Source organism: Myodes glareolus, chromosome 27 (genome assembly GCF_982192425.1).
Source record: "Myodes glareolus chromosome 27, mMyoGla1.1, whole genome shotgun sequence".
Classification (NCBI taxonomy): domain Eukaryota; kingdom Metazoa; phylum Chordata; class Mammalia; order Rodentia; family Cricetidae; genus Myodes; species Myodes glareolus.
Genome location: NC_142052.1, coordinates 43,638,600 through 43,650,759, shown reverse-complemented (window position 1 = coordinate 43,650,759; position 12,160 = coordinate 43,638,600). Strand labels below are relative to the sequence as shown.

The 12,160-nt window shown below is 47.6% G+C and overlaps 1 protein-coding gene across 3 annotated transcripts in view; it reads left to right on the top strand.

Moving 5' to 3' along the window:
* The first annotated feature begins 1,425 nt into the window (after window positions 1-1,425).
* Window positions 1,426-12,160, top strand: part of Flacc1 (flagellum associated containing coiled-coil domains 1) — a 43,337-nt gene continuing 32,602 nt past the window's right edge. For 2 of the 3 annotated variants that reach the window (XM_048428768.3, XM_085684279.2), the window contains exons 1-6: window positions 1,426-1,816; window positions 4,637-5,045; window positions 5,590-5,667; window positions 6,481-6,544; window positions 8,021-8,160; window positions 9,657-9,750. In XM_048428768.3, the coding sequence (XP_048284725.1) occupies window positions 4,933-5,045; window positions 5,590-5,667; window positions 6,481-6,544; window positions 8,021-8,160; window positions 9,657-9,750 (489 nt within the window). In that variant the 5' untranslated portion in view covers window positions 1,426-1,816; window positions 4,637-4,932. Of the gene's footprint in view, window positions 1,817-4,636; window positions 5,046-5,589; window positions 5,668-6,480; window positions 6,545-7,642; window positions 7,837-8,020; window positions 8,161-9,656; window positions 9,751-12,160 lie in introns of those variants that run through there. The other variant, XM_085684278.2, reaches the window with a different exon arrangement.

Genomic DNA, 12,160 nt, shown 5'->3' with positions numbered 1-12,160 from the left:
GGGAAGGAGGGAAGAAGAAGAGAAGAAAGAACGAAAGAACGAAAGAAAAAGAGAAAGAAAGAGAGAAAGAAAAGGAAGAAAAAAAGCCCACGGCCACAGTGACATACCACCTCCTGCAAGGCCACACCCACTCCCACAAAGTCGGACTTCCTAGTAGTTCCACTCTCTTTGGGGGTCAAACCACCACAGGCACCGACAGCTGGACACCCAGGAGTCACAATGCCTGTCCTTCCTTCCCTTCTCCTTCTCAACCTACGTTGTCCTTGGGTCATTCCCCGTGCTGACCATGTCTAGAATGCATCCGGGCCTCTGAGACACTCCTACATAGTTTCTTTGTCTCCTACCATGTCCCCTCCACTCGCTTCTCTGCCTTCTATGCTGATCAAGTCAGATTCCTTCTCTGGTTAAAGTTCTTGCTAACACACGTGAGATTAGAAGGGCGACTGAGTCTCTTAACATAAGTCTCTTAACATAAGCTTAACATAATGATAGCGCACACCTTTAATCCAGCAGAGGGAGAGGCAGGGGGATCTCTGTGAGTTCGAGGCTAGCCTGGTCTACAGAGAGAGTTCCAGGGGAGCCAAGGCTATGCAGTGAAACCCTGACTTGAAAAACAAAGAAAACAGAAAACCACGAAAGATTAATTGTGCTTTTATTTCATTTTCTTTTATTTCATTTCATTTTATATGTTATTGATGGTTTCTGAATTAGCCTTTTAGCTCTATTGAGCCTAAAACGGAGATGCTCCCCGTGCCTAGTATGGAGCCCGGCATTCATCAGAACACACTCAGGTTGTGAGCTTCCAGCTTCTGTAAACTCTGTGATGTGGGGCCATCACTGAACCAGGAGTCAGTGGATTAGAATCAGCCTTAATTTAGAAAAGAAAAGTGGAATAGTATGCGATCAGGAATTGCTTGTGAACTTTCATTAGAAAACGTGTACCTTTTAGCTGAGCCTTGGAAAAATCAAAACAAATAAACAAGCACTTTTTAAGCTTGGCTGTTGTGTTTCTTTTGTTTTATTTGACAAGATCTACTTCGTTTAGGAGGGAAAAAGAAATCCGGAACCACATGCAGCTGAGACAAGTCCCATCCCTGTGAACTTCCACAGTCTCAAAGGCTAAACCTCAAGGAAGGACGCATCCACCTAGAGTTCTAGGATTTTGAGAAAACAGGGGACTGTGGCTGTCTGCCACTTTGTCCCAGGGGCTGATAATCCCATTGCTCTGGAAATGTATCTTAAGCTTCTTCAGGACTGGTAATGAGATAAAAATCTTACATAAATTCCCCGCTGCTGAGACTCCCCCTTGATTTGCATCTAGGTAGGTTGAACTGGCTGCTTCTCCAACCTTCTGTTAAGAGCAGAGTGCTTTGGGCCAATGAGGCGCCACCATTCTGTTTCCATAGTAATAAAAGAAACAAACCTCCCACCATCTCCCTACAGTAAACCTCACAAGTCAGGTTCTGTCAAAGGACTCTGGGTAGAGGGTGGCTTTCTCTTCACGTGTGACTTTCACTGAAATACCTGGGGACAACTGAGCTGTCTTCTACGGGACGCTCCTGGCATTCCTGCTCAGCCCTTCTGAAAGCTTTCGTCTGGGTCTGCAGGTCTTCACCGTCCTGTGGCTTTCGGCCTTGGCATCTCAACCGCTTGGGGATAAGCACTGTAGCCAGAGTTCTGAAACATCTTGATTTGCTGTAAAATGAACCCTGATTTTGTTCTGATGAGGTCTCGGTTCCCTAAAACATTACGGTTTCTTTAAGACTCTCAACATGGAAAGGAACCACAGGGCAGTGAATCTTTGAAAAGAGTTAAGGTAAGATCACGGGAAGATTTTCTGGTGGGCTGTTTATAACCCAGACCCTGTCTCTGTGGCTCACTCCCGGCCTTGAGGGAACCACTGGGGAGAAAATACAGGAAAGAAAAAGAAGAGGAAATACACATATACCACATGCACATATATACCACACACACACACATATACCACACACATACACACACACATGCACCACATATCACACACACATATACCACACACACACATAAACCACACACACACATATACCACACACACATACACACACCACATACCACACACACATATACCACGCACACATACACCACATACCATACACACAAATACCACACACATACACACACACCACATTCCACACACACACATATACCACACACACACAGCACATACCACATACATATATACCACACACACCACATACCACACACACATACACCACACCACACACAGATCATTCACACATCACATAAACACATACACAACACCATATACACACCACATACCACACACATACACCACAAACACCACACCACACCACATAACACACATACACATATAACACACACACACCACATACCACACAGAGCACATACCCCCACACACACAGACACACACACACACACCAGTAAACATGTGCCAATAGGCTCTTTATGTGCTCCATTCCACCTTGCTTGCCCCGTTCCTCCCGCACCGCAGCCCCGCCTCATGACTTGCTAATAGCCCACATCTGTTCTGAGGGCTTATTAGTTTTATATTACTGGTTTTAAATGACTTGAATATGGTCCCAGAGGATGCCAAGGGAACTTTTTCAAAGCACAAATTGATAAACATTGAGGCTTTTTATATCGAGGAAGAAGTAAACAAACATTTATCAGTACAAAACTGGTTAAAATAGAAATAAATGCAGCCATAGAAATTCACAGTTGTGGGCCAAGAGAAACGGCTCAGTGGTCAAGGGTGCTCACTGCTTTTCCAGAAAACCCTAATTTGGTTCCAAGCAACCACATTTGGTGGCTCCCAAGAGCCTGTCACTCCAGTTCCAGACAGCTAAGTTTCTCGTCTGGCTTCCATGGGTTCCTGAACACTCGTGATATATACCCACACAGACAAAAACACATACACAAAATAAAAACAAATCTTTTCTTTCAATTTTAGAATTGCAACGATATGGAAACTGATCTCAACTTGCTTGAAAGATTGTTTTAAATTTGCTTTAAAATAATATGATATTGGCTGGGTGATGGTGGTGCACACCCTTAATCCCAGCACTTGGAAGGCAGAGGCAGGTGGATCTCTGTGAGTTCGAGGCCAGCCTGGTCTACAGAGTGAGTTCCAGGACAGCCAGGGCTGGGCTGTTACACAGAGAAACCCTGTCTCTAATAATAATAATAACAACAATAATAATAATAATATGTTGGAGGAGTGAAATGGAGCAGAGGTGGGGTGTAGACGAATAAGATTAGTCACACTGACAACTGTTGAAACTATGGGTTGATGAGTTTCTGATTCTTTTTCTACACTTGGCTTTTTTCAAATTTCTTGATTGCAAAAAGCTTACATTTAAAAAATGATGGCATATTACATTTCTGCATAATTGTGGCATTATCTTAAAAAATATATCCAGGATATAAATATAGTTTGCTTCTGTTTATAGAAAGTTTTATAATTCTATGCGTTTAGAACGCAGAAAGTTCTGGAAGGCATTCCTTCAAATATGGTGGTTATCTTTACATTTTTGATATTTTTTTTTACTTCCTTAGTGTTTTCCGTTGTGGTTGTGTCTAAAATGAGCTGATTTCATCGTAATGTACACACACACACACACACACACACACACACACACAAACCTATACTTTTTTAAAGTATAAAGGCGAGTGTCTATGTGTACAGTGCCACTGCAGTTCACAGCATTCGTCTCTGTGTGCAGGACCAAGAGCCTCACCTAGGTCTCATTACAATGAACCCAGCACGCACCGACATGGGCAGGATTTTAAAAGACAAGGCAACAGGCTCAACAAAGCAGGTTTCCTGCAGTCCTGTGTCTAAGGTGTAGTCATGCATACCCGATTTTTAAAAACCCCAAAACTGTCATAACAGATGTCTTGAGGGAGACAGGAAACACAACCCTGACATTCTGACCCTATTTTCTCTAATATGCAGTCTCTTTGGCTCTGTAAGTAAGGTCGTCTATACCACAGGTCTGGGGGATGGGTACTGAGACGGATCTGGTGTGGAAAGTCAACTCCCTTCCTATCAATGCCATCAGGAAGCAAACCTCTCCGAGTCTGGAGTAACCTGGCAGCTGCCTTCTACGCAGCAGCCCTGATAGGAGCTTGTTTTCCGTTCCCTTCTGCAGTTCAGGTAGGCGACCTGAACTGAGAAGCGGGGAGACTCATTCATGCTATCACTGGAGAAGTAGAGCCCATTTGCGAGGACGTTCTGTGCAGGGTTTGCTGTGGGGGATCTCTGTCAGGCAGAGTGAGCGAGTATGCGCTTGAGGAGGAACAGGTCATAGGGATGCAGGGAATAGGGGCTTCCAACCCTGCAATGTGCTCCGTGACATCTCCCTGTGACGCCTAGAAGCCTGGGTAGCAAGAGCTGAGCAAGGACGCTGTCCTCGGATGACGGTGGTAACTCCACTGTGGATGATGTTTTAATTGCTTTCAGGTCAATGGGCTAACTGCGAGACATCGTCCTGCAGTGCAAGCCTACATTAGCTCATCCTCCACCGTGGCTCTTCCGGCTTGCCCCTTGAGCCTTCCCAGTCTCTGCTTGCTTTGATTCTGCATGGTTTAACTCTCTGAGGTTTTCTCATCACAGCAAGAGTCCCTGACCTAGCAACCAAGACAGCATCTGACCCTGACCATAGCAACCAAGACTGCATCTGACCCTGACCATAGCAACCAAGACTGCATCTGACCCTGGCCATAGCAACCAAGACTGCATCTGACCCTGGCCATAGCAATCAAGGCGGCATCTGACCCTGGCCATAGCAACCAAGACTGCATCTGACCCTGGCCATAGCAATCAAGGCGGCATCTGACCCTGGCCATAGCAACCAAGACTGCATCTGACCCTGGCCATAGCAACCAAGACTGCATCTGACCCTGGCCATAATGTATCCCAATCCGCTCATCTACTGCACCTGCTGGGACCCCTGGAACTTGGGACCACGGAAGCTAATCAAGACCCCTCATCCACTTCCAAAGACCCTCACAGGAAAGCCTAGGTAGGAATAAACCGGTTTGGGCTAGGTACAGGAAGCGATGGTTTCCTTTCTAGTCCTCTCTGTCTTATAAGGGTCCCCAGTGGAAAACTTGCCACAAACTCCCCCACAGGACAGGAAGCCCAGTTTTCCGCCTCCCCGGCCAGCCTGGATGCTGTCCAGATCTTGCAGGCCTGTCTGACTCAACATTTCAGTAAAGAAGACTCGGCTTGGCAATTTAAAGTACTCTGTGTGTGTATGTGCATGTGTGTGTGTGCGTTTGTGCCTGTGTGTGTGTGTGTGTGTGTGTGTGTGTGTAAAACACCCAAACAGAGCAAGCTTTAGTGGCAGCTGCCCCAAGTGGCTGTGGGGCTTGCCCTGGCAACCAGGAGTTCTTGGAGATAGTAGGCAAGGACAAGTAGGAGTCTTCAAGTAGGCCGGGGTCTTCAAGGCCTCAAATCTTCCTGATCCCAGTCATCCCTTCATGGAACCACCGTGGATACGCCCTCACTGGGGAGTGCTGAGGCATGTTTTTTTCTAATTCCCAGTGTTTATGTCTTGCTTTCAGACACACTCATCCTACACCAGTTTCAAGGGAACGCAACTACCTCCTGTCCCAACCAACAAAACCTGTTGTTTCCCCACAGTAAGTACGTGTAGCTCCGTGAGGCAATGGACAAAATGATCAACAGCCACAAGAGGAATTGACTCACCCCGAGAGAGCTCCAGGGTGTAGCTCTGGCCACATCCATTTTGGATATCTCCATCACTGAGGTCCTGTACCAACAGATTTCCCAACTACCCAGGGGTCACATACTCACACTCGCACACACTCACTTACACACACACACACACACACACACACACACACACACATAGGACCTCCATGCTGACTTGAACTAATCTGCTACCAGGGATGTCAACACTTTGCCAGAACCTACTGATTTTTCCTCATAACAAATCCGTGGTGATTTTAGCTCAGAGAAGGCGAGGAAGCAGTGACTGGCTCAAAGAGAGTTGCCTTGTCCCTGGAGACTGGGAAGATGAAGCAGCGGGGTGGAGGATGGAGGTCGTCAGGTAGCTGAGATGAAGAAGTTCCTTCACCTGTATTCTCCAAGAGGGGCCAGTGCAATTATGAGGAAGAGTGTCAGTCAGAGAGATGTGACCACTGTGGAGATGACCCCTGGGGAACACGAGAAGCCTCTAGAAGCTGACAAAGACCAGGAGTCAGTTCCCCCTGGGAGATCTAGAGTGCGGCCCCACCCACATCCTTTTGAACTGCCCGCTCACGAGGCCCTGCACCGACATGTTCCCCAGCTACACAGGGTTCTCCCAGAAGGTCAAACGACTGGCCTTGGAGACCGCAGGTCAGAGGTGGCAGCCTCCGGGCTCATCCCCTGATCTTGGTCTTTCATCTGCTCCCGTTGAGTTTCCAAGCACGTCCATCCTTCTCTTGCAGAGACAAAGCCCAGGCAGGGAAGCAGGAGGAAGGCGGAAGACTTCCTTCTGTGAGCAGAAATGGGGTAAGAGGCAGAAGAGCGTTTATCTCGCATCTTCTGTGTGCAAGCACGGGGTTTTTACACACTCACCCTGCCACATCTTAACAGAGAACCGATAGCATTAACGGTGCACGTTTTATGTAGCTGGTAAGGGGTCAAACTGGAACTCTCCCCTGCTTTGTGTGGGGCTCTGGGGGAGAACAGACGGTGGCTGTTCACGCTATGACTCACGCCCCAACACCGGAAGTCCTCTGCCATACCGGGAAGCCACAAATGCTGAGGCCGGGGGGGGGGGGGGGGGGGGGGCATCAAGGCACCTGAAGCCAGCAAAGGCAAGGACAGACATGGGCCTCAGAACGCGAGTCCCCGTGGTTCCAACAGAGGCATGAGACCATGTTGTATTTGCATTTTAGAAAATGCGCTTTCCAAAATGCGCTTTCTCGTAGTACACTCTGATCACTTTTTATTTTATCATTCCGCCCGTTCCTCCCCTTCCTAAACAAGGACCACGCAGTCCTTTAAAGGGCGGGAAACGGTCAGGAACCAAGTAAGCGAAGAGAAGCACGATAGTATCATGTGGGAAGGTCGTGTCGCTGGGAGCCCGGGAGTGAAAGCGGATCAGCTGGGACAGGGTCTTAAGAGCCCAAGCGCAAGGGCTGGAGAAACGGCTCAGAGGTTAAGAGCACTAATTGAACTCAGCAGTCCTGAGTTCAATTCCCACAGGTTGGCTCACAACCATCTGTAATGATATCTGGCGCCCTCTTCTGGCATCCAGGTATATATGCAGGCAAAACACTGTATACATAAAGAATAAATACATTAAAAAAAAAAAAAAAGTAGAGCTCAAGCACAAAATGATGGGCCCTCCGTTCAGGGTGGGACTTAAAGGGAGGTGAGGGCAGAGATGTCAGTTGGGAGATGACCACAAATGGCCTGGGTCACCTGCAGGGGGTTCTGTACGTGTCTAGAAGCTATGACTGTATCCATGTTAGCCAATGGCTCTGCCAGGATTCCGCCTACATTGCTGCACCCACGCCAGTCATTTCCTGGTATGCTACTTGGTTGTTTCTCGCCCTGAAAAACACCCTTTGCGGATGTTATCATCACTGTTTTTTTTTTTCTGGAGAGGAAACTGAGTCACAGAGATGTGAAGTAACGCCAGGGCCAAATATTTAAAAATCAGCCTCTTCAATTCCAAACGTTGAGCAGTTCCCACAAGGCCCGGCTACTGGCCGCAGTGGGGAATGGGGAAGAGGCATGGCGCGGTGTTGAGGGATCAGTTGGCACTGCTGAGCTTAAGAGGTCCGGGCGTGGGGGTGAGTGTTGGGAGTGAATCTGTGAGATTTGAGGGTAGCGGCTGGAGAAGGGGGCACAGAAGGGACTTGGGCCCCAGAATCTCAGCACAGTGTCTCTGTGTGTAAGAGATGAGGAAGCCCAGAGACGGTGGAGGAACCTCAGCTCCTCAAGGCTCACGGCTTCCCTTTGCCCTTCCACCTCGAGACCCAGGAGGTGATTGAGGTATCACCCGGCTATAAACTCATTCGAAATCGGGAACAGATTTCGGTCACCTTGGGAGATGAGATGTTCAACAGGAAGAAGCACTTGGAATCGCACATCTTGAACAAAGTCAAGTTTTCCAGGTAAAGTCTTTGGATCAACACCCATGTCTCAGAGCTGGCTCTGCCAAGTCGGTCAGCCCAGCCTGGCCTCAGTAAACACCGGATATCCACGTCCTGGTCCCAGGTCCCTGCTCAGAAGCAGCCCAGCTAGCATAACTTACATTGAAGAGGAAGATGCTCCCGCCAGGGCGGGGACAGGTGAAATATTCACAAATAGTCTGGATTCTGAGTGAGGGAATTAAGGGCAAAGGCAGTTTCTGCATGACTCTGGGAGACGTAGTTTGGGAGGTTCAGACCGGTCCATCCTGCTGAGCGCCAGCCATTGCTTTCCCTGAAGCCCCGCCTCTTTTGCTACCCTCTGATGTCCCTCTTGCTCATTCCCACACATTTCGATTCTACCTCCTAGACCTCTCTTGCTCTACTGCCCTACCTGCATTCAGGCCTCTCACGCCTTACTGTATTCTAGGCGGCTCCCCCCCCCCAGCCCCCGCCCCGTGTCTCCTCCTTCCAGCTTTAGTCCGCCGTAGGAACTATTGTTCTAATTACCAGTTCTGTGGAAGGAGGAGGGTTGTGGGGGCAGGGCCAGATAGATCTCTGTTGCAAAAAACAGTCCGAGGTGGACCACGCATCAAGTGAGAGCCCATGGTGGGTGAGGGAGTGACGCGCCCCGCAAGCGGAGCTTTATTGAGATAAAGGGAGTGATGAGGGGAAGGAAGGGAGGAAGAGGAAGAGGAAGAAGAGGCCTCTTCCGAAGAGCAGCAGGAAAGAGAGCAGAAATAGGCGGAGCTTGTCCCTTTTGCACCTGCGTACGGAACACATAGTGACTTAGCAGTCATAGGAGGGGGCGGGGCATGCTGCCACATGACGGCCCGCTTAATGCCTGAATCCTAACAATTTCTGATAGTTGGAGACCAGCCTGATCTACATAACAGGTTCCAGGACAGCCAGGGCTGTGATTCAGAGAACCTCTGTCTCAGGGGAAAAAAAAAATTTTTTTTTTGAAATACTATATTGCTTTCTAACCCAGACTGGACACGAACTCACCATCCTCCTGTCTTTGAGTGCTGGCATTGCAGACATGGCCTCACACACATAGTCATTTAACCCTCTTCTTAGTCCCATCCAGGACCACTCCTTGTCTCCCTCAAGTTAACTGTCAACATGAGTCTTCCCACAGCTTCTCTGTTTCCTAATTCTCTGCCCTTCTCCCCATTGCCTTCAGTTAGCGACAACAAAACTCCGATAAGTGCCCCCCCCACCACCACTCTTATTTCTCCCCTGCTCAGCAGGCACCACGCTTGCCCTCATCGCTTCCGGCTAGCTCACCCGAAAGGCCAAACACGCGGTCCAGCCACTCGGCTATGAGATGTCTTATTCAGAATCACCCTAAATAAGCCACTCTAAATAAGAACCACCCTAAATAAGACATCTCCGTGCGATAGCGGCTGAGCAGGCGACCTGGGGCTTGCTGGCGTGAATAACATGCTCTGGTGGTGACAGAAATGTTCGCCCCACAGGACCGATATCATCTCTGACCTTGAGGAGCAGATCTCCGAGTTGACGGCTATCATAGAGCAGATGAACAGAGACCACCAGTCTGCCCAGAAAATGGTGAGTGATCTTGGCACTTACCACACCCTCGGGACTGATACTATCAGAACATTTGTGTGCCAGGCAGCATTTTAGACACTCTCCTGTAGTGAGCCATGCTATCTGGGCACAGGACTCTACAAAGAGGACTATGCACTGAGCAATATTTCTCTGCCTGCATCCTCCCGCTGCCCCAGGCTATGTGGTAACACCGGCTTCTCCACCCCGGGGGTCACTAATTACTCCCACCTCCTGCCTGTGTCCTGAGATACAAGCTGCAGCGGTTGCCAAGCTATTGATAATGACCCCAGCATGGAGGATGCCTTCAGTGTCCTGCAAAAGTTTCCAGGAAGCCCCTAGTGTGCACTCATCACTACTATGAAGTTCTTGGGGTTCATTCTTCAGAAGCAGCGGGAGTCCTTTCACAGTCTTGATTGTTTTTTGGTTTACTTTTTTGTAATTAATTTTATTTATTTTTTTTTGCATACCAATCCCCATTCCCCCGCCCTCTTCTCCTTACTCCCCCTCTCTTGCCAACACCCCACCCCTATCTGCTCCTCAGAGAGGGTAAGACCTCCCCTGGAAGTCAACTAAGTCTGTCCCACCAACTCCTTGAAGCAGGACCAACACCCAACCCCCACTGCCTAGGCTGAGCAAGGTATCTCTCCATGGAGAATGGGCTCCACAAAGTCAGTTCATGCCTTAGAGTTAGATCCTGGTCCCACTGCCAGTGGCCCCACATACTGCCCAAGCCACACCATTGTCACCTGCATTCAGGGGTTCTAGGTTGGTCCTATGCAGGTTCCCTGTTTGTCAGTCTGGAGTCAGTGAGCTCCCACCAGCTCGGGTCAGCTGATTCTGTGGGTTCCCCCATCATGGTCTTGACCCCTTTGTTCATATTATTGCTCCTCCCTCAGTTTGATTGAACTCCAGGAGCTCAGCCCAGGGGTTAGCTGTGGATCTCTGCATCTGCTTCCATCTTTCTGGATCAGGGTTCTGGCTTCTCTGGGGTTGTGGACTACAGGCTGGTTAGCCTTCGCTTTCTGCTTAATAGCCACTTATGAGTGAGGACATACTCTATTTGTCTTTCTGGGTCTGGGTTACCTCACTCAGGATGTTTTTTTTTTCTAATTCTGACTATTTGCCTTAATCTAAAGATATCCTTATATTGATTGCTGAGTAGTACTCCATTGTGTAAATGGACCACATTTCCTTCATTCATTCTCCGGTCGAGGGACATCCAGGTTGTTTCCAGGTTCTGGCTATTATGAATAACGTTGCAATGAACATAGTTGTGCAGATGTCCTTGTGAAGTGAGTGTGCCTCCTTTGAGTATATGCCCCCAAATAGTATTGCTCAGTCTTGAGGGAGATTGATTCCTAATTTTCTAAGAAATCGCCATATTGATTTCCACAGAGGCTGCATAAGTTAACAGTCCCACCAATAATGCAGAAGTGTTCCCCTTACTCCACATCCTCTTCAGGATAAGCTGTCATCAGTGTTTTTTAATCTTAGACATTCTGATCAGTATAAGATGATATCTCAGAGTTGTTTTGATTTGCATTTCCTTAAGTATCTTTCAACTATTTTGAGATTCTTTTTGTTGAGAATTCTTTATTTAAATTGGTACCCCATTTTTAAATTGGATTATTTGGTAGTTTGATGTCTAGTTTCTTGAGTTCTTTGTATATTTTGGGGATCAGGCCTCTGACAGATGTGGGGTTGGTGAGGATCTTTTTCCATTCTGTAGGCTGCTATTTTTGTCTTGTTGACTGTGTCCTTTGCTTTACAGAAGCCGCTCAGTTTCAGGAGTTTCCATTTATTAATTGCTGTTCTCTGTATCTGTGCTACTGGTGTTATATTTAGGAAGTGGTCTCCTATGCCAGTGCGTTCAAGGGTGTGTCCCACTTTCTCTTCTATGAGGCTCAATGTGAATGGATTTATGCTGAGGTGTTTGATACATTTGCACTTGAGTTTTGTGTATGGGGATAGAGATGAATCTGTTTGCATTCTTCTACATGTTGACATCCAGTTATACCAGCACCATATGTTGAAGATGTTTTCTCTTTTCCATTTTATATTTTTAGCTTCTTTGTCAAAAATCAGGGGTTCACAGGTGTTTGAGTTAATATCAGGGTCTTCAATTCAATTCCATTGGTCCTCCTGTCTGTTTTTATGCCAGTACCAAGTTTTTTTTCATTGCTGTAGCTCTATAATAAAGCTTGAAGTCAGGGATGGTGTTGCCTCCAGATGTTCCTTCATTGTACAGGGTTGTTTTGGCTATCCTGAGTTTTTTGTTTGTTTGTTTCTCCATATGAAACTTAGTATTGTTCTTTCAAAATTCTGTGAAGAGTTTTGCTGGGATTTTGATGGGGATCGCATTGAATCTGCAGGCTGCTTTTTGATAAAATTGTTAATTTTACTGTGTTAA